Source organism: Typha angustifolia, chromosome 6, assembly GCF_048772165.1.
Source record: "Typha angustifolia cultivar Huaian chromosome 6, ASM4877216v1, whole genome shotgun sequence".
Classification (NCBI taxonomy): Eukaryota; Viridiplantae; Streptophyta; class Magnoliopsida; order Poales; family Typhaceae; genus Typha; species Typha angustifolia.
In genome coordinates, this window is record NC_133244.1 from 810,004 (window position 1) to 833,352 (window position 23,349).

At 34.7% G+C, this 23,349-nt stretch overlaps 1 protein-coding gene across 4 annotated transcripts; it reads right to left on the bottom strand.

Annotated features, from left to right (window-relative positions):
• Positions 1-4,057: 4,057 nt before the first annotated feature.
• On the bottom strand, positions 4,058-21,942 carry LOC140760944 (pentatricopeptide repeat-containing protein MRL1, chloroplastic). 4 transcript variants are annotated; one of them, XM_073098055.1, is made up of 18 exons: positions 21,702-21,941; positions 21,367-21,595; positions 20,718-20,781; positions 20,466-20,610; positions 20,259-20,374; positions 13,972-14,100; positions 13,651-13,824; positions 13,381-13,545; positions 12,881-13,021; positions 12,576-12,675; positions 11,087-11,195; positions 10,926-11,017; positions 10,588-10,678; positions 9,504-9,735; positions 9,320-9,412; positions 8,375-8,423; positions 7,927-8,020; positions 4,058-4,726 (listed from the first exon to the last, which is right to left on the bottom strand). In XM_073098055.1, exons 1-18 carry the CDS (start codon positions 21,889-21,891, stop codon positions 4,486-4,488), a joined length of 2,454 nt encoding a protein of 817 aa, XP_072954156.1. In that variant the 5' UTR covers positions 21,892-21,941; the 3' UTR covers positions 4,058-4,485. The 4 variants fall into 4 exon arrangements, 3 of the variants coding, with proteins under 3 accessions (XP_072954156.1, XP_072954157.1, XP_072954158.1); XM_073098056.1 differs by lacking the exon at positions 4,058-4,726 and adding an exon at positions 4,994-5,441 and having other exon boundaries at positions 21,702-21,942; XR_012104510.1 differs by lacking the exon at positions 4,058-4,726 and having other exon boundaries at positions 7,930-8,020; positions 9,320-9,405; positions 21,702-21,942.
• Positions 21,943-23,349: the final 1,407 nt, after the last annotated feature.

Genomic DNA, 23,349 nt, shown 5'->3' on the forward strand with positions numbered 1-23,349 from the left:
AATTTGGATATAAATTAGATATTAATCGAAACGAAGGAGAAATGATATGCTCTAAAAAGATATTAATCGAAACCAAGAATGCATAGTAACTAGGAAAAGGAAGCAAAATAGAAAAGGTATTTTGTCATCGCATCAGGACCAAATTGCGAACTTTGAGTTTGCTTGTTAAGAATAATAAAGAATTGTTCTTTCTACAAATCACATATACTACAAACTAATTGTGGTCTTCACCAATTAAGCACTAAACCGAAAGACTCAACTCTGGAATTAGCAATCCAAGGCACAAAATTGTAGAAAGATCTCACCTATCTTTGGAAATTGTCATAACTCAGAACAATACAAAGCTGGCTATGGAAGAAGATGAACAATAGTTTTACAAATAAACCCCATATCAGTGGGCAAAGGTCTCTTTTTTTGCTTGTTAGTCCCGTATCATTAGAGTTCCTCTGGTATCAATTCTTAGTGAAAATATGTTGTGCACGTGGAGTCAGTTGGTGAGTGAGAGAGTCCGATCTTGAGCAATTGAGAGGAGAGAGAAATGAGGTCTGAGTATAAAATCAGATCTTCCCCAAATCCCTTGTAAGAAAATACTCTATCATTTTCCACCATTAATGGAATAGGCTTTCTCCTTTAGATGAGGAGAAGAGTTAACCCACCTTACCCTTGGCTAATTGCATCAATCTAGTGGGATTCATTGCGATTAGAGTTTTCTCGAGGTTTTCATAGCTGGAAACCTAACATTTGGTATCAGAGCAATTCTATTTTTCAGTGTGGGGAAGAAGCAAGGTCCATCCATGGCAAAAAGAAATGAACAGAAGATACAAGATCTGTCCAATAAACTCCAGAACCACACAGAAACCATGAAAGCCATAATGGAACAATTCCAAGCTCACATCTGCACACAAATGGAGGCTCTCTTCAAGGGTTTACATGAGCTATGCGTCCAAGAGCACGAGGTGGAAGAAGATGGGTTACCTAGGGCTCAGTCCTCCATAAACTTGAAGAATCGAGAAGGGCAACCACCATTAGGAGACAGTACCTCAAATTCTAAGGCCCGCTCTCGTCCCAACTAGATATCGAGAGGGATTAGGACTACTATCCAAGTCCCCAAGATCGAGCTACCCCGGTTTGATGGAGAAAATCTAAGAGCTTAGTGCAGACAATACCGTCAATTATTTCAATTCACTGCTATACCTAAAGAGTACAGCGTACTCTATACTTCGCTATTTTTGGAGAGCCAAGTAGAAACATGGTTTCAAGACTACCAGGAGTCAAAGGATCAAATCACTTGGGAGGAGTTTGAAGAGGATCTTTGCATATGGTTCGATGATTTAGGCTATGACAATATTATTGGAGAATTCAACAAGCTAAGACAAGAGTCTACTATAATAACTTATCAAGAACGGTTGAAGAACTCAAAGCACTAATGGTAGTTAAGAACAAATTCTTCACTGAGGAGTACTTCATCCAAAGCTTTATTAGAAGACTTCGAGAGGACATTAGACCTATGGTATGCATGTTTCATCCCCAAACTTTTCAGCACACTATTTTTATTGCTAAAATGTAGGAAAGTGTAGTGGATTCTACAACCAAAGCTAAAAAGGATCCCAGCTTGGTGTTTCACATATGCTCGGTCGTCTTCAAACCACCAACTAAACAGCTCAAGATCAAATTCAGTCAGTTATTCAACTGGTTATGCAGTACATAAGAGCCCCACAGTACTTTATTTTTCCTAATCTACCTTGATAACACCAGTGCTCGACAAGTTCAGTTTAGCAAACTAGCAAAGGACAGCTCAGGCAGCACTTAATATACCTCATATTCCAAGCTAACACCTGCAGAAATAAAGGCTAGAAGAGATAAAGGGTTGTGTTATAACTGTGACGAAGTTTACCGAAGAGGTCACCGTTGTGTTAAACAACAGTTATACATGATGAACTTGGATGAAGATGAGCTGGATGAGTAGGTCAACCCTGAAACTATCATTCCGAAAACTACAAAACAAACTAAATTGGAGTTGGGTATATCCTTGCATGCCTTGGAAGGGTTAGCATCGCCAAATACCATAAGAATTCCTGGGTTTCTAAATAAGAGGGAGCTATGTGTATTGGTGGATAGCGAGAGCACCCATAGTTTCATTGATCCTCATACAGTCCAGGAAGGAAAATTTAATTCTGAACCAACTACACCCCTCTATGTCACTATGGCCATGGGCAGCGACTAGTAAGCTCCTCAAAATTCACCAATCTAATATGGACAATGTAAGGGCATAAATTTCAAGCCGATATGAGGACTCTTCAATTTGGGGGTTGTGATATGTTATTCGGAGTGGATTAGATGAAAAGATATAGACCTTTAATTTTTTATTTTGACAAACTCAAGCTATCATTCACTAAAGAAGGGCAAGAAGTTATATTGACCGGTAGTGAAGTGAAATATTCTTATCAAGTAGTGTCTGGATCTTCCATTCATAAGATAATTAAGAAGTGGTATTGTGTCTATATAGTACAATTGTTCTCTCTTAGTATCACAAGCATGCAACCACTCACCTCGACGGACTCCTACAACCCCTACCAATTTCCACAAAATTATGGACTGATATTACTATGGATTTTATTGAAGGGCTCCCAAAATCAAAAGGAAAGGAAGTCATATGGATGGTGGTAGACCAATTAAGTAAATATGCACACTTTATTGCGTTATCCCACCCTTTCACAGTGCCACAGGTGGCAAATCTCTTCCTTAATCATATTTACAAATTTCAAGGGCTGTCGACGACCATAATCAATGACCGTGGCTCCATCTTCCTTCGCGAGTTTTAGAAGGAACTGTTTAAACGCCTTGGAACCTCACTTCATTTCAGTTCAACATATCATTCGTAGTCCAATGGTTAGACCGAATGAGTGAATACTTATTTAGAGTCCTATCTTCATTGCATGTCCAACTTCAAACCTAAGAAATGGGCTAATTGGTTGCCATTAGCTGAGTGGTGGTATAACAAAAACTTTCATAGCAGCCTTGATATCACTCCCTTCCAAGCCAATCTATGGGTATGCTCTTCCGCAATTAGCATTAGCCTTAGATGCAATATCGACAGTAGCTTCAGTAGAGTCCTACATCCAAGAGAGACAAAGGATGATTCATATTCTCCGAGCTAATTTGTCCAAGACTCAAACCCGTACAAAACAATTTGCTGACTGACACAAGACCGAGCAACAATATGAGGTGGGGATTAGGTTTACGTGAAATTACTTTATTTTTAATAATTTTTGATGTTTTTCTTTACATTGCTAAATTTACATACTTTACAATTACAATTTACATAGAAACAACTAATAGTCATGTAGAGTTATGTTTTTTGTTGTTTTGCTAATTATAAGTATCTTATCACTATCTCTGATAAATCTCTTACTTTATTAATTAAAGAGCAATTAGATAAACTTATATTGAAAAAAAATCGAGAATGATTAGGGGACGGAATAAAAAGAAGATACAATAGCAAAAAAAAAAAAAAAAGGAAATAGAAAAAAAAATTCTATTAACAACTTTTGTATATATAAATAACAACTTTCATTAACTTTTAACAATTATTGATGTTTTTCTGTATATTATAGAATTTATATATTTTATCATTATAATTTATATGTAAATAAATAATAATCATTTAAAGTCATATCTTTTGTTATTTAACTAACCCTAATTATATCCTCACTATCTCCAAATACTCTTTTATTTTATTAATTAAAAAGCTATTATAGAAACTTGTAGAAAAAAGAGAATAATCGAGAGATAAAAAGAAGCAAAAAAAGAAGAAGAATAAACTATAACAAAAAAGAAAAATTTTAAGGAAAAGAAAAAATTACATTAACAACATCCACAAAAGTCAATGAAAGTTAATATAATTTTTTTCTTTTTATTCTACTTTTTTTTTCTATTATTATTTATTTTTCTTCTATCTCTTAATCTTTTCTTTTTCATACAAGTCTTTATAATCTTTTTAATTAATAAAATAAAATATTAATAAATTATTATTTTTTATAGTAGAAGATAAAGTAAATGAGTGCAGAGCCGATTCTCTCTCTTATAGTATCTCGTCAATATTTAATAAGGTACTAAATGAAGAAAGAGCGAAGTTGGAAAAAAAAAAAACTCACATACAAATGAAACCGAAAATTACCCTGACTCACAAAATTAAAAACCAAGTGGGTTTTCTGGTGGAGATAACCCATTTTTCTTTTCGAGAAAGGAAAATAATTATTACAACTTTGACCCATTGGACAGTAAAGAGAGCTGCAGTGGAAATTTGATGCCACTAGAATCAGCAATTTTGCTTTGCTATTCCTAAATGCAGAGGAGCAAGATGACCAACAACCAAACTTCGATGCCGTGTAGATCAAGTCCTCACTTTGAAGTTGATATCGGTGCTGCTTATTCTTGCTTAAGGATGAACGATCAGTAGTATGAGGTGCACTTAATCTAACTTCTCTAATCAATAGAGAGATTCTTGCTGCTGCGGATGCTGCGCTGCTGATCAGAAATCCCTTTGGCCAGTCGTGACGGTAATGGGATCATTTCTACTGCTTTTCCGGCGACTGATGAACCATCGATTTTTGGCTTAAACCACCTTCTTAGAGCAAGACCACTAATTCTTATTTTTCCATATGACTCGTCTCCTTGGTAGTAAATCCCCAATCTCCTTAAGAGTGAGCCTACTCCTTGACCAATCCTACATCAATTTAAGCAAAAGTCAGTTTAAACAAGATAACTGTCCTCCCTGTAATCTGATTGAAGCTAGTGATATCAAATATAAGAACCGAAAAAGTAATGCATCCATTGAAAAAGAAACTGAGACCATGACCTTACCTCCAGTTATTTGAATATCTTCCTACATCAACATATCATGTTGATTCACATTTTCAAGAGAGTGAAAATATTACGTGATATATGCAGATAACTTAGTATTTGCTGTTGCAGCAGGGTTTGAAGCAGTAAGTTTGATGATGAAAAAGGTATAACAAGCCATGGAAAATTTTCCTAGACATAACCATACCGAATCACCAAACGACAGGTAGATTGTTCAATACACTCTCAACAACACGTGATTGATTATATATGCAAACAAGCACGTCCATGGTATCACGACCCAAAATAGGAATCATGATCGGCCATGTATCTCAATATGCTTGAGATGCACGAAGCCTTATTAATACTCTCTAATATATAAATAAAATGAGAACATGTTTTATTAAATTTTATAACTAATTGCAATAAAAATAAAATTTAAAAGAAAACACAATGTTAATGTTTTTGAGTCTCTAAACTAAATAAATAAAACATCTAATCTAAAGCATAAAATCAAAAGAGCGGAAAGGTAAATAGGTGAATCCTAAGTGGGGGTGGAGTCCGGGTACATCTCGCTCAGTCGCCCCGCTGACTATTACCTGAAATAAATAAACAAATACAAAAACAATAGAACCCATGAGCCAACAACTATAGCTCAGTGAGTGGAATCCACTCGAAAACCGAATAAATTTTAATTCATATTAATGCTGAATAAATTAAACTAAAAACAACAATATCCATCACAATATGCAATAGGCATGCTCTCTAAATAATAACAATGATAACAATAGAGAGATGTCACAACTTGTAACCTTGCGCGTTTTCAACATATTAACATCTTTTTGATATTTATACTGTCATATGTCTCAATGGGTCTAAACCATGTGGATCCACATCAACTAGAAGTCACCTCGAGATGACGCTCGGGACTTTTCTTCATAGCTGATCCGGTTAGGGTCATCAGAGGGTATCACCCCGTGATTAACACACTCTGTCTTTTCCTCTAACCGTTGAGAGAAGTTAGAGTCACCTAGGAAATTTTCTCATTCATCCTAGGACTGTTCCCTAACCCCGCCAGAGTTACCTAAGAAAGTCACTGCAGTGATCTAATTTAGGACTTTCTCCTGAACTTCCAGATAGACTTGAGTCACCACGGAAAATCACAAACGATTTATACCGGGACTGTTCTCTAAGTCGTATCAATACTAGTCTCATTTTTCTTTTCACAAATTTTAATATTTGCACGAAGTATGGTGATGCACTGAATATAATAATTAAATGCACACAGAAAATAAAATAATTTAATTTTTACACATAAGGGTGAAATAAATAATTTGCACACAGAAAATTTACATGGTTTGACAAAAATACGAAATACAATAAAATAAACATGTGAGTGAACCCACTCACCTGAGTCTAGGCAAAATAACCGAAATCTCAAATCTCTAGCTCACGTACTAAAAATCACCACCTTAAATAATAAATAATAATCAAAATTTTAATTTGAATAATAACACTATTTTTAAAATTTTTAAAAAAACTACAAATTACTAAAATGGGTTTTAAATTCACCCATTGGATTGGGCTGGGCTAATGCTGGCCCGGCCTATTCTAGAAAATGAGCCAATTGGGCTGGGCCAAGGCCCAGCCAAAATAATGGATTGGGCTATGGGTCAACCCGCAACCCATCCCAAAACTAACTAGTTCGGGTCGGGTCTGTGGATTCGAAATCCAAACCCGATCCGAACCCAAACTTAATTAAAATGGGGTTGGCTCGGGTTAAACCCGAGCCCAGCCAACCCCCCCGTTTTTTTTTTCCTTTCTTGCGACTGACGCGAGAAGAGGACTGAGGGAGAGGGTGACCGCCGGCGACCCCTTCACGATCACTTTCAACCTCTCCTCTCCCTCTCTCTCACACTCTTTCTCTGTCGTCCTCACGAGGTGGAGGAGGACCCACCACTGACGACCGACGTCGGGGCCAACGTCGACTGGAGCCACGAGGGCTCATCCAGAAGACATCCATGACACAAGGCTGACGACTTGGAGATCTCGAGCACGAGCAGCAGCAGCCCGAAGCTGCCGGCCGACGAGAGTTGCCGGCGAAGCCGAAATCCCCAATTTAGGTAATTTCGCTAAACTCTATTAAACTTTAATTAAAATTTATGGGTGGGAGAAGGCTTACCAACGAGTCGCGTGATGGTCTCTGATGGCTCCGGCGGCGCTCCGGCGGGTAGATCCCACAGCGGCGACTCCGATGGTGAGGAAGAAGGAAGCGAAAGAGGAGAGGAAGAAGAGAGAAAAGAGGGTTAAGATGGTTAAGCAAAGATTAGGGTTTTAATTTATAGATTAGAAGAGAAATCTAGACCTAATCCGATCCGGATTAGACGTGATTTCTCTCTCTCTGCACCTCGATGCGTGCTGGAGAGGGAGAGGGGAGGGGCTGCATGTGCAGAGCACGTGCACCCTCCTCTCTCAACCCCTTTTTTTATTTTTTATTTTATTTTTTTTATTTTCTGGTTCTGACACATGGTCTACAAGTTGCCACTGCTCATGTTTATATGATCATAACCTCAACCAATACGTGGAATGAGGAAACATTGAAACTCATGATCTAGAGGTCGCAGTTCAATAGAGAAAGAGTTTCACAAACTGATGAGTCACTAAAAGTCGGTTCCAACACTTCTGATCCACAATAAAATGCAAATTAGGAAGCAAATATCAACGGTTTTATGGTAGCGGCAGATGAAGTCCAAATATTCAAGATTATAGTGCTCAGGATACTCAGCAAAGAGATATTCTATCACTATTCTGTCACACTCATTATAGGAGTGTATAATGCATGTATTAAACAAGAGAAATATAGAAAGCTGAGTTTGCTGATAAATCCAATCCATTAATATGACAAACCAAATATGTTCAAGATTCCATATAATTGATTAACCTAACTTTGTGGAATGGCATATTCTTACAAGTGCATGCGATTATTTTTTTCCACAGAGTACAAAATAACTATAAAAAGGAATCACTTGTGTTAAAAACTTGGGTTAATAAAGTTTTTGAATAGGGAAATATTGTTATCTTTACCTTCCAGCAAGGTTAATTGTTTTCTGTCCTTCAGCAGATTCAATTTGTGTTTTTCCTGTGGGTAATAAAATGGTTACACTTGGTAACCTTGCTCCTGCACAAAATGAAGGAATACTTAGAAAAAGAATTGCAGCATCCAAGTATACTTCCTAGATTCTCTCGAAACTGTAACAGTCTGTCAAACTTCTTTTTGATTATGTAGTGTAGAGTAATAGAGGTGTATTTCCTAAAAGTAACTTTCATACCTTTTATTGTCTTAGATTTACCTGTGATTGAATGTCAGTGTGACTATATTCATTTGTAGTTTTTTTTAATTTCATTTATTTGCCATTTGCCAATCTATTTTGTTGAACATTTGAAATGTGTCAAGTGATATTGATATACATAAGAACTTCTGTACAAAGGTCTACATAACAAAAAAATTTAATTATTAGAAGACATGATTTACCTGCAGCTAAGCGATACTTCAGACCTTTCAATGTTGTAAGGATGTAAACCTGCCAAATCTCAAAATCTAAACCAATTACTGTGCTCTTTGGAATGAAAAAATTCCACAAACAGAAACAAGAAATTCCACCCTTCTTAGACCAGTAACCATTATCTACAGGTATTTTCAACTGATAACGTTGTTGCACTAATACAAAACTTTGTGCTTTTTATGTCAAGGTCACCGGTGACAGGAGCAGTAGTGTTGCTAATGATAACAACAACAACAACAACAACAATATAATAATGAGAAAGTCCATATAGCTCGTAAATAGGTGTATTAATATGTAATTTCTTCAATTACGAACTGAACCAATTTATGCAACTCTAATGTTGTTTCATTACAGGTATACTTCAAGATAATTTCTCTTTACTTTTTCATTTTTCCAGAAAGATTCTAAAACTTCCTTCAGTGAGATCTTCAAGTTTCTCGCAATAATTTTTTATCATCACAATTTTTTATCATTTTATCTTAGTTGATGCTGACAACTTCTATAGTCCTGAGTGTTTACCTTCTGCTATTTTCCCAAATCTTTCCTTCACACTGATGATCGAAATCAATTTCATATTAGTATTACTTTCTCTTCCATATTTATCTAGTTTAGGACAACTTAATTATCAGCAACCTCAACAATACTAACTTTTCAATTTTATTGCATCCTGATGAAATTTCTCGACCAAAAAGAAAAAGTTATCTAATGATCTAATCAGTTTTAATTTCTTGAAACTTGAAAGGTTATGGGTTATCTCATCAATTTTTATTCCTTGACACAATTGGACTGATCTACTCATTTTTCATCCTTGAAAGAAGTAAATGATGCATGGATGCTTATATTGTACAAAATGAGAACTGTACTATATGATGATCAGTCCAATTGTGGTAATTCATAGTTTTGGGACAACATACCTCAATAGTATGGATCTGTAATTTCCTTCCATCAACAATAATTGGACTATCTTTGAAGGACAATTGGGGTATTACTCCCAGTGAAGCTGCTTCCTGAGGACATTAACAGTCAAGTCACTCTGGTACACCAAATATCAAAAGAGATGCATTTATGAATTTTAAGAGCAATTCAGTTGCCACCTACCTCAAGAATGGAAAAAGAGCGGGTATCATATTCCCCAAAACCATCCAGTAATGAGCTAACATTTGAGCAACTCGAAACATCAATGCTGACTTCTAAATTCTCAATAAACTTACTTCTCAATGAGGAATCACGAGGAAATCTCAAGCATCCTAAAACTTGAGAAATCATATCAATAGTTGGTCGTATACCAGCTGAAATTGCTTCATGGTAGACTCTGATTGCTGATGTTGTCCTGCCATATACTAGCAATTAGAAATATATTGCATTCAAGAATAATCTCACTGCAAGATCTTCCTCAAAGAATTACTATAGTGGGAACTGCAATCATGTAACAACGCGAAGCAGTATGTACTTAGAGATAATATTAAGCATGATGTCATTGTAAGAACTTTCAAAAGAAAAGGCCCTAAAACTTCACACTAGATTATCTGTATGAAACCATATAAATCAAGAGATAATAATCTCCATCTTCTAAGAATAGCTCTATATAAAGAAAGAAATTGATAGCTTTAAGATTTAGTTATTTTCAGAATATATAAAATACAGTGTTCTCCAGTAGTTTGAGCGTTTGGGCTCACCAGTTATTCAATATAGTATCTGAGCCTGATTTCAAACTTGGAAATCAGTGATTATAGATGAAATGCTACTCAAAAGCTCTTACAGTGCAGCAGCTAAGAAAATATGAAGCACATTGTAGTTCAGAGGAAAAATGAAGACTTGAAATACCATATGTAAAACAAAATCATAGGATTGAAAAACAAAATGTTGAAACAGTGGTTCTGGAAAAGTAAAGTGAATCAATGACCACTAGTGACTTAGACTGAGAAGTCAGCATACAAATGACTGGTATGGCGACAAAAAGGTTAATCATTCTTTGTCAAAACATTGAGAAAAAATATATATCCCATTCCAAAATATGTAATTGAGAATTTGGAGAAAAAAAGTCTAGGCAGAAGAATGAATAGCATTTGGGTAATTTCAAAAGCTGACATTATGATGATTCTCAAGACTAGTTATTTGATTTAAAGTATTAAACTTTGATTTTCTTTTCAGAATGAGTATGATAATTAGACAAATACCATACCATTTATTATTGATCATTGGTTTTCCAGAGACAAAGGTCACAGCTGTTTTACCAAGTGAACAATCCTTCTCAAAGCTTTTTAGGCACAAACCTACAGCAAAGGTAATTTCATTAAGATCGCCTATTATTTTACATCAGAAAAAAAAAGATAGAAGATAGATTAGGAGACTTCTAAGCTCATATACACTACTGAATAAATGGTATACAAATTCGCTATGAAATTAGGCAAAACAAATCTGTCTCTCATTCACTGTAAAGCAAGTGGCAGTATATTTTATTTTTTTCCTTTTTCTTATTGCAATAAAAGAAACTAGTATATAAAATAGAAACAAACTCACCAGTCAAACAGCAACACATAATGAGACTAAGACGAATACCATCCATTTTGGCTTCTTCAAATAGTTTAAAACCCAGTTCTGCTTCATCTTTCCTATAAATGCAGATTAAACAATCAGCAAATAAATGAATAACTCAAAAATAAGAAGTTCAAAATTATTACTTTTCACATGCTACAATAAGGACTGCATAAGTGATGTCATTTGGCTGCACTCCTAATTTCCTGGTTTCATTAAGAACCTCAACAGACCTCATAACAAGGCCATCATCACCTGCAGTTTAACAGAACTGATCTTTAGTACTTCAACAAAAAAACTACTGACTCTCTGAAATCGACTCTAAATGTATTCATCCTGAAATATTCAAAATATAATGGCAATATGCAGCACAACATGGTAGAAGGAGACTAAATTTATGTTCTTAATTCTAGTGATAGGAAAACTCCTTAGTGGAGTGCATAAAATTAACTACATACATTGCTTCCTTACTAATGACTACTTGCTCTCATGATCCAAGCAGATGCACCCTTGCTACGACCAACTTGTTCAGATGATCCACGTCAATCAAGCACGGCTCATACCAAGAGAGGGCAGAACACATGGCACAAAAGTAGATCCAGTTCCAACAACTAAACCCCTACTCTATTGAGTAGCAACCTCCTTGTGTGACAAGAAGGGCCTACTTTTGTGGGTTTACCTCGAGGGGGAAAAAAAGAAGGCAACAAGAAGATGGACATTTAGCAAGAGTCAGATAGGCGGCAAGTCACCTCTCAGAGGATAGCACACTGATACTGCTTTTGTCAATCCTATCAAAATCAGGTCTCCGCGAGAAGATCAAACTTCTGACAATTGCTTTAGTGTATTGCTGTAAGTTTTCTTTGTAATATCCAGACCGGTGCTTTTTGAAGCTACATACTAAGTGCATTGGAAGTAAAAAGAACAGAGGAAAGAAGAAATTAATGTTTATCTTCAATTCCTCATAATAAATTATTCTTTACTCTAACAACCTACATCCTATCTCTTTCGATATGCTTGCACCTCATCTGTGACCTATCTTTCAAACCCTTTGTCTTTTCCATTCTACTTAGACAAGTATTTGTATTATGAATAGAGGAGGACATAAATTATTTGAAAAATATTTAAACTAGCTTTGCAACTTCTGTATCTGTTCAATAAATTTTCTATTTAGAAGTAAAAATAGTACCTCCTATCCAGAAGTTGATTACTTGGTCTAATGCCTAGATTTCACATACTACAACAATGGGCATGACCATGTTAATACAAGAAATAAAATCACCCAAAAAGAAGGAAATAATATGACTTGGTTAAAAGATCAGATATCTACTTAGAGACTCAATAAAAAATATGTGTAGACTGATAGTGCCAGCTAGAAAATAATATCATGTTAATTCACTAGCTACACTACATTAGAAGCTTAAGTTATTAGGAAATGGTAGCTTTTAATAATTTTATCACTTCCGCATTGCTTCTTAGCTGAACACATTTTGAGAGGTTCGGGAAGTGAACTTGACTTAAACAGGTTGAAGGTTTTTTTAATTTAATTGACAAGGTAGGCTTGGTAGGAGTCATAATCATAACATAGCATAAGAAATACATGAACATCAATTAACCAGTAGTGGAGGAAATACATACATAACGAGGTGATCAAAGCATTCAGCGTTGAAACTGTTGGACGTAACTTGCTTGATTTAATCAGATCATACAGCTCCAGCGCCTTTTTCCAGTTTCTTGCCTAACATCAGGAGCTTGTTATTTTACAGTCATGAGCTAATGTAGCACCTAAGAAATTCAGGTTAGGACTACAGCAAAATGCAAGCATAAGGTCTATGATAAGCAAAACAAATATCATCTGGCATTTGAAGAGTTTAAGGCGACATATACTACCAACTCATATGACTTAGTATGTCTACCATTCAAGTACTAATTCAAGTACTAACGTTGCAGCAAGCTCCCATTAAGGAACTATATGATATATTTCCAACTCGTATTCCTTTGATTCTTGCTTCCTTTATGATTTCAAAGGCAGCATCAACCTTCCCAGCATGCCCAGCCACATCCACTATGGTGCTAAGAAAAATCTGCGTAGAAATGGAAGCGAGGAAATTAAAGGGCATTTTGAGGTCCCAAAAGAGATTACTGAAAGAAAAGATGATAATAAACAAGTTTAGTTAATGGTCCAAGAAATAGCTTCTTGAAACAACGTCCATCATTCTGGTAAAAACTACAATGTGAGTAAACACATAATAAACATTTGGCCAAAAGGTAATTTCACCAACTAATATTAAGGAAGAGAAAATATTATATAATAATATTATTGCTGTAATCGAAATTATGAGACTAAAATAAGATTATTTATTGCGATAACAAGGGATGACAGCTCAAATTTTTTAAAGAAGAATAAATAAAATTATATTAGGTAGAGCAGGGAGTAGAATACCTCGTCAGGTGTCACCCCATTCCTTTTCATATCATCATATATTTTAAGCGCAAATTCTAGATCACCAGTCTGGCTACAACTCCTGACAGCGATCGTATAAACTTCTGAGGTGCCCTTTATGTTATAGTCATGAAGCATTTTATACACTTCACGAGCACGATCAGCCTAAAGGTGGAACAATAATTTGTATTATTGGATTTTAGAATAGCAAAAACCATATCTAATAGAAGAAAGTTAAGCTCAAGAATCGTTTTCAAGACTGATAGATACCTGACCAGCCTGGATACAGGTCTTTATTAAAGCTCCAACAGTTACATGATCAGGATCTATCGGTGTAGGCTCTGCCATCATCTCTGATAAAACATCAAAAGCACGATCAACTGCCCCTGATTCACCACATGCAGTGATCAAGGCATTGAAAACAACTCGATCAGGCTGCACTTTCTACTGCAAATAGGACCTCATTAAGTTGTAAAACCTTATGTAAAGAAACCAATGCTTGTGATGCCATCTGTACTATCAGTACCTTCCACGGACAAAGTAGAACTACAATATAAGATGCATATATCAGAAACATACTTGCAACTATACCTTGGATCTCATAATTCCGTAGGCACCAAATGCTTTTGCCACTTGACCAGCTCTGGCACAACCATCAATAAGTGCGCCATATGTATTGACATTTGGTTCTATGCCAGCATTGACCATCTCATGGAAAACCTATAGGACAAAATGCATCCATAAATGAAATGTCCAATATTATGATTACTACATGAACATGCATATCTGAAATCAATGACCATGGCACCACTGTGTATGGTAAATGAGCAAACATCCTATATTAATCCAAAGAATAAAATATAAATACAGATTTTCTACAAGATTAAAGTCCTAGGAATGGATGGTTGTACCATTACTGGCACAACACTTGGCATGGGGTGTGCTAGTGCCGACTGACACGCTTGCCGTGCCGAACCGTGTCGGTCCAGCACGACCTCGTGTCGATCTGGCACGACTTCGTGCCGGTCATTGTGCCATGTGGTGTCATCTTTTTTAAAATTTTCTTATTTTTATTAATCATTATCAAATTAACTAATCAATTGATTATTTAGAAGGCTTAGATAAAATTGATAATAACGAGACTAGAAATAACAATGATGATAATGACAGTGATAATAACGAAACTTAATCTAATGTAGTGATGATGGAGATGAGACATACATTCCTGTTACACAACCATCTCACAGGTATTGTTTTTAAAAAGGACTTGAGTCTATAAGTAGCAAAACATCAAAAGAGGTTCACCCACACAATAATATAAGTTCATCATAATTACCATCATATCAATCGTACCCACTATAGTTAGAATACCCTTATTATACTCTACATCCACAATCTACAATCTGCATATGTTTATAGTATATTTGTGGCTATCCGGTGACGTTCATTTCTATGCATGTTCAATATTCATATTATATCATAGGAGAATTATAAAATTTATATTTATATGAATACTATGTGAGACGTTACAACGAACAATACTATCAGCGAATAAGTTTTGAAAAATATCGACAGTATTTAATGCAACATTCTCGCGTTATTCTTGTGCCGACAAATGAAGTCTTTGATCCTCCTTGTCATTTTACGTTCAACTAAATACTAATTTTAATTTTCATACTATTATCAATTAATATTATGTCGTCAAATATATTATGAAGTATTCAATTATATTATAGTGTTTAATCATTAATATTAGTTTTAATAAAATATCTTCAATCATAGTATGTATTGAATAATATTTATATTTAATTGTTACTTTATCTTTAAGGATAATGGTAACCCTATTATTAACTAGTTCATTTTTATTTATTAATTTATTATTAATTTTATAGTAATAGAACTACATGTCCTACCGCGATAGAATTTATAACTTGCTATAATCTTGCCTAGTAGGCAAAGATTTACCTCTGATCCTACTCACATTTGATCTAGTACTCAGGTAGTTTGGCCAAATAGTATGTCAAGAAATATTGAACAAAGATGTGGGCGGAGGTTTCCAAGGAATACAAATAACCTTAGTTTTTTTTTCTAAAATATGTCATTTACAAAAATAATCTAAAAATAAAGCATTATAATGTTGATTTTAAACTTTTAATACATATATTTAAACTAAAAACTAAAAATTGATATATCAAAGACCCAAAAACATCTTTAAATATCCTAAAAAACTTATTAAAATTATTATAAATGCGTGCCAATGGCACGTAGGGGTGTGCCATTAGCGTGGTGGGGCATGCTCATCATTGGTCCTAGAATTCTTTTAAATTCATTTTCTGGTGTGATGGACTGCAAGCAGATTTGATTGCCATTAAATTTTCTTTTCAGCACCTACTTATTAATCAGAAATGTAGATAGGAGATGTAAGGGAAAAGTTTCCAGATCCTGCAGTAACAGCCATATTTTCTGATTGTCACTCTCATTTTATGAAATCAAATCACTGGAATACAATAACAGACAAAGTTTAAAATTTTAAATGGGAAAGTATGCAGGCATTTCTGTACCTGTTGACATCATGGTAAGTCTGTAGGTACAAGAGACTAGCATCATTTATTTGCACAAATATAGGATGAGATGATTAAACATTTTGCTCTTATGAATGGAAGCCACTTTTGGAGATAATGAGTATTGACTTTGCTATGACGGTACAAATACCAAACTTATATATCTAAAACATCTGAGGTAACAAAAATTGCAATCTGTTGGTACCACAAGTAGCAGAACAATGTTAACTATGTTGAGAACTATCAGACAAGTGTACCTAACCAATCTGAAAAGAATCTGGAAACTTTCTAGTCATTTGTGCTCAATCATAGGTCCTACGTTGGGAAGTATGTTACAAGCAAGGATTGAGGGGAGGAGGGTTACAGTTGGGGAGCACTTATTAGTGTTCGATGCATCCGGGAATGGATGCTTAACATTTTAAAGAAGCAGGGATTAACCATTGGGGAAGGAAAATAGAAAGGTAACTTGGGCGTTATAAAATTAGGTCAGCCCATATCATAATCTTGAAAACAAAGAGCCTGATGTTGCTACAAAAGCTGTTGGGCTTCTTGATGCAAACAGCCCCATGACATGTGACGCGGACAATCACCAATTACGTGGAAGCATAAGGCATTTCAGCATGGCACAAATGGGCATGTCCAACGTCCAAACTGCAACCATGTGAGATCGGCCACATTGATCTCTTTCCTCCATTCAACTAGTAAATAATGTTGGATCCATTTTAATTTTCTTGACAAATGCTTTATTCAGGTTATCAAGCTAACTAATAAAACCCTCTCTTCCTACTTACCTGCTACAAAACTATAATCGACTAAACTATCACATATAAATTTGTCATCAACTATCCTTATAGCTGCCAAACTATATTATATGCCACTATCAAGCACAATAAATAACATCCTTGGAAATCTACCAGACAGAACCCATAAAACATCATGATGTATCAACATTTAACTATCTCATGTCAAAGGCAGCTAGGAATTTGAGCAAGGTACAAAGGGATGGAGAAGCACAATGAAAATAACCAGTATGTCCATCTTCTTAGTTTTTATTTAATTGTTTAGATATAATTTGGAAAGTCCAAGTGTCTCGTGTATGTCTAAAATGTAAATATAAGAAAAAAGAGACAAATATGCCAGTGTCATTACTTTCCTTTAAAGATAACTCCTATGTTATTATTATTATTTTCCTTTAATCTTTATAGATTAACTTGGAAGCTCAAAATATCTGTACTTCTATTCCCATCTAGAGAAAGAGAGGAAAGACTCACTAGAAAGACAGTGCCCCACCTTATCGTGCGAGTCTCTAGTAGGGCCTGAATACAAGATTTGCTTAAGTAGGAGTATATTTTCTATATTCTAAAATAACCAGAACAGGCATTTTTGCTCCTATTGGAGTGTGGATTCATTCCAAGCATGTCTATTTGGTCAGAACGGACTCCAGATATATTGTCATATCTACATCAATGCATTAAGTATGTCACACAAATGATGCAAACTGGCGAATAGAACCCCTCTTCATTAATATGAGAACAAACTGAGTCATCCATGTGACGCGCTTGATATGTTGAAGCATATCTGATGGTCCTCTTGGATCAAATCCCACCTCACTTCTATAGTTCCTTGTGCATCAATGAGAAAATACTCCATAGCTTTATTGGTGTAAGTTTCAATTTAATCCAATTGGTAATTTATGTCTAGCCCGTGAATGCCATGAGATATAGATTACATTATCAATGCAGAGTTTGTAGAGATTTTGGCATGCTAACACTACTAGTCAAAACATATGGAGTATACATACCTAACATACTTAAGTGGCAGAAAGAAAGTAAAGGACTTGACATATAACATCAATCTATGAAACAGTGGAGACAAAACAATCTAAAGTGGAATTGTATTTGATTATTTTCTTTTACAATAGAAGACCACTAAAGTGAATCTCCATATAAGATCATTTAAGAAGTTGATCATCTATAAGTTCTTTATGCATATTGTTTATGACTTTATGTTGATCCTTAGCAAAGCCACTTATACATTATCTCATGAATGCTTGTGTCATAGTTTTATTGTCAACTCACTGACAACTCTAAAAGCTTAAGTTATTAGGAAAAAAAAAGTTTCCTTTATCTTTTATGTTGTATTGCCACTTATAAGCATGAGACATTTTAGAAAGGCCCAGCTTGACTTAAATATGTGGAAGCTTTTATATTTAATTGATCAAGTAGACTTAACAGGATCCCCTGTTTCGATATCATGTAACATGTTAACTCGCCAGTTACTCTAAAGGCTTAAGCCATTAACAAAAATTTTATCTTTTCATATTTTAACACACATTTATTCCCATGCTTCTTTTCAGATATATTTCTTCAGAACCTTAATGCAATACTTTAGTCCTAAACTAATGTGTCTTATATACATGAGAACGTCAGTAAGAAAAAGGAGCTGCTCAAAAAGTTAAGAGCTACTTTAACACTAGATAAAGAAAGTTTAAGATCCTAACAAACAAGAGATACTCGAGGTAGACCAATGGTCTTCAAACTTAATCCACAAAATTACAATCTTCTCTTAGCTATAACTAGAAATGTTAAAACTAAAGTTCCGAAACTCGGTATAGAGTTTGCCCATCCGGAAAAACAATACATATTGACGGTATTGGCCGTATAAGTCGCCTATATCTAATCAGACTATTTTTAATTATATAAAATTATATATACTATTAAGAAATATAGAAAAATTTCTAAAACTTTCAAAAATGACAATAAAATAAGAAAATAATAATTATTCACATAGAAAGCCTAAAAACTAAAGAAAATATTAACTTACTCAAAACTTTGAGTAAGCCTAAAATTCCCTCTCTTTCTCTCTCTTCCTCCCTCTCTCTATTACTATTGCAATGAATTTATTCTAGTTTTTTCATTTCTTCCCTTCTCTTTCCCTCTCTCTTTCTCTATCCCTGTTAATCCCTCTCTCTCTTCCTCCCACTAACTCACTCTCCACTCTCTCTCTAGCCTTTCTATCTCACTATCTCTGTTACTGCTGCAGTTAGAGAGAGAGAGAGAGAAAAAGAGAGAAAGAAAGAGAGCGGAAGAGAGAAGGAGAGAGTAGAGAGGGGCTCACCAGAGGTCGAATAGAGAGTAGAGAAAGGCAAAGAGAGATGGGGAGTCGAAAGAGAGAGAAAAGAAAGGAAAACAAAAAACAAAAAAATAAATACTTACCCGAGGTCGCAAGAGGTTAAACTCGCCAGAACTTAGTTGGAAGATGTTAACCAACATCGAGGCTGCCAGCATTTGTGTCCAGTGGCCGCCGGAGTAGATGGGAGAGAACAGAGAGAGAGAGAGAGAGAGAGAGAGAGAGAGAGAGAGAGAGAGGGAGAGAGAGGGGGGAAGAGAGGCTCGGGGACATCATAGTTGATGTCCCCGAGTGGAATACAGTTTGGATCCTTCTTGGATCTGACCTGTATAATTGGATAAGATCTGGGATCGGCTGAAATGGCTGATCCCGACCCGATACTAATCAGGTGTTGGCCGATTCGGCCGATATCAGGATGAAACCAGTTGCATGGACTGAGATTAGCTATAGCTGATCCCACTCTGTTTTAACTGATCCGACTCAGGATCGGCCGAAACTTGGACCATAAAACCATACATTTTGCATTATATTGCCTACAATTTAATAAGGTTTCTACTAGCACAACAGTTTTTGCTAACAGACACTAGTTGCAACTCAACAAAGGAACCTCCAGAATCTGTAGAGATTAATTAGTCTACTCAAATAAGAAACATTAAAAAAAACTATATTTAGGTACTTCTTTCATCTTTGGAGAACAAATAAGAGAACAGTCGTAAATGAAACATGATGCCATAATAGACAAAATAAACCTCTTAGATAAAGATTGCAAAGATAATTGGAAACAACAATCCTCATACTGAGAATCATGACAAAAAGTTTACAGAGGAGAAGGTAAAAGCTCAAAAAAGTGAAAATTAACCTTTTAATATCAGCTATATCCTTAACTTGGAATGGCATGGCGGTATCTAATTATATTATATGGCCTCATAGACAATTTGGTTCAGAAAGAACATTAGATGCCACAAATCAAGTGTTGCTCAAATTACTTACAGTAGACATAACTAAAAGGAGATGCCCAAATAATAAGGCCTAGATCAACCAACATCATAATGCATGCTGATAAAAAAAAAGAAAAGGAAAAAGAACATTATTCGATAAAAAAATATTTAAGAACCATTACAAATGTAAACAGAATATAATGAATCTGAAAGTTTGATTTGTTCATGCTAGTTGGTTAGATTATCGTACTTCAAACATAGCATCAACTTTTCCACTTTTAGCGCAGGTTGATATCAATGTAGTATAAAGTTTGCAATCAGGTTTTAGTCCAGCCTCCTTCAGTAGTAGCATCACTTGAAATGCCCCTAGGTAGAAATATAGCCTTTAGATATTTAAAAGGTAAACTAAGATTCTATTCTAGAGGTAAGCGTAGAATTCCACGAAAACCTGAATTACCATTAAAATCTTGTGAACTTGCACATACAGACAATAGCATATTGAAGGTGCTCATTTTGGGATTCTTAATTAATCTGCTAAACCGAATTGCCTCTTTTACAGTCTTCTGACTCTTGCAAGCATTCAAAAAACTTGTATGATGTACCTGGAAAAGTTAGTAACGTCAACAGTTGGCAGAAAATGAACAGGCAAGAACTTTAAAAAAGCACATGTAATGCAGAAAAAGTAGGAGCTATAAGTATGTATATTTACCTTTTCCATATCCAAAAATCCTTTCTGCTCCATGCTTTCGAGCAAATCTACACAATCTTTCAACCTGATGTGTGGACGAGTAAAAGTAGTTGAATATGAGTAAGGAAACATGGATGCAAGGAATATCAGCTAGGTAGTAAGGTATAATCCCTTGCCATGGAATCGAACTAGCTCCACTGAGTGGACCTCGTTTCAGCTTCAGAGCATGGGAGAGTGAGCTTGAGCTTAGCTTGAGCCTACTTTGAGAGTTACTTGCTCAAGCTCAGCAAGCCCTTATATCGAGCCATCTTGGCAAAGGAAGATTTAATTGGCTGGAGGCTTGTAAAGGAAAAAAGGCAGCAAAAACAATAATAAAATTGGATTCAAAAGAGGCTTTCTACTAGCTAAAATTACCAATTAACATGTGAAACATATGAGACACAGTCGCACAATCATATACATCCTTCTTAATGCGTATGAGCTAATTCAAACCATGACCGAGCAAGAGAAGCTTAGCACAAGCTAGGGTCTGAGTTGATCACAACCCATTTGACACTCGCATCCACAAATTAGTAACTCGACTGAGCAAATTTGCCACCAACTAGATGTCGCTCTTTATGTAAATCAAAACTAGAGAAGCATTGAATTGGTATTGGATTGTAAATAATACCTCGCATCTCTCAGCAAGCGGCTGTAGGCTCTTAGATACGCTGATGAATCGTCTAGATCTTTTACAACAAGCCCATTTAGTTGATGGAATCTTGAAAGATTTCCGTTGTCATTACTGTGAAAGAGATTTCCTGCATCCTCCGCAAATCCACGGCCCTTGTCTAATTTCTTCTCTTTACTTATGGGACCTTCTCTAAAGCATGCAGGAGGAGTTTGGTCTTCCGAATAAGCTGAAAAAAAAAATTGTAATTAATGAATTCAGAACAAAGAAATAGGTGGGAAAAAGTAATTTATTCATAATCAAATAAAGTTCATTGTATGCTTTCGAAACTTAACTTGCTGTAAATAGAGAGCCTTTCGCATCGGAATCTTCAGCTTTGAATGCACTTCTTGATTGGGACGAAGATCGCTTGCCCGGCTGGTGCCGGAATCCAAAAATTTCTCTTCGGATGGAGGTGGAGAGAGGGAGGTGATGAGGAGCGGAGGAAATTAGGGCCAGGGTTTTGGCGGAGAAGCTCGCATCCATAGGAGAGGAGATGAGAGGATGAGAAGCGGAGAGGAGATTGGGAGCGGGAGGAGGGAGGTATAGACGGAGGATAATTGGATAAACCAATGCTGCCGTTGTTGCTGACGTGTCTCCTCAGATATTCCAAAAAAACGGTTTTCTTTTCATTTATTATTTTTGTTTTTATTATTATATTTCATTTATTTATTAATTAATTAATTTTTTTTAAAGAAAAAGGGTGAATAGAGTAAAATTAATGCTTGCACCACTACTGGAACATTGCAATTAAATAAAAATATATATATATGATTAGAGTAATTATCTTTAAATGAATAGAAAATAAGAATATCACTAACTTTGAATTTTATTATATTATTTTCAACTAAAAAAATATTAGATTAAGACTAACTTATAATATTTTTTATAAGGAGTATACTACTATACTATCAATCCTCTTAAAATAAAAATATTATACTCTAACAAAGTTAGGTTTTTGCTAGCTATTTTGTTATAATCTATAAAAATATAAAATTTTAAATGTAAATAATAAGTCTCCGTTCTTTTAAAATAATATAAATTTATTGAAGAGGTTTTAGGTGGGATTTCAACAACTTTCATGTATAAGAGAATTTTATATCTTAAAAACACATAATAACATGTTTTTATTCATATATAATGATAGAGCCATAAGCCTACTACCTTAAATGTCCTACATTCGATGAAGATACTGCTTTCAGTTTTATAAATTAAGACTAAGAACAATTTTGAAGTCTCTAATTATTTCCATGGTCAAAACTCTTATTTATTAATTATAAGATTTATCGACATGTAGTGCTCAATAAAGAGAACTATAAATTGTGAGAGATAGACAAATAATATGAAAATGTATGTTTCTCTTTATGCTTCTTTTAGATAAAATAACTAATAAGATAAGATAATATATTACTTACCACAATAGCACATGATTAAATTACAATCAATCAGTTATTATTTTTAAGAATTATATTAAAAGTAGTTTAAAAGTATTCATATCATAAATATAATCTATATTTTTTTAGTTTATGATATATAAATCAATAAATATAAAAGATTGAACAACTAATGAATTGTAATAATAGATATATATTAGCTGATGAACTAGTTGGTATATGTTTTAGAAATAATGAGAAATATTTATTTAAGACATCAATACAATTACGCTAATAAAATATTTAATTTCCTCATGAAGAAATGGATTAACATGGTAAATATCAAATCCAAAATAATTTAAAATAAAAATTAAAAAATAAAATAGAATCAAATTAAATTGTTGTTTATAGAAATAAAAATATTCTAGAGTATGAGGCTCCCACCAATGTGTGGTCTATAAAAAGTAAAATATATGCAACACTATCTAATTATTTGAGAGATCATTTCATTATTTTTTTCTACAGTAACTTAGTTGTAGGAAGATAATTTTCACTAAATAATGATATAAGA

What these genes read in the sequence shown, in the direction of transcription:
- LOC140760944 (XM_073098055.1), bottom strand. Translation starts at nt 21,891, where the DNA reads ATGGATGCGAGCTTCTCCGCCAAAACCCTGGCCCTAATTTCCTCCGCT. An exon ending in GATTTTTGGATATGGAAAAG is followed by an intron (nt 20,611 to 20,717) that starts GTAAATATACAT and finishes TAACTTTTCCAG; the next exon opens with GTACATCATACAAGTTTTTT. An exon ending in TATGTGTTGCTGTTTGACTG is followed by an intron (nt 10,679 to 10,925) that starts GTGAGTTTGTTT and finishes CCTTTGCTGTAG; the next exon opens with GTTTGTGCCTAAAAAGCTTT.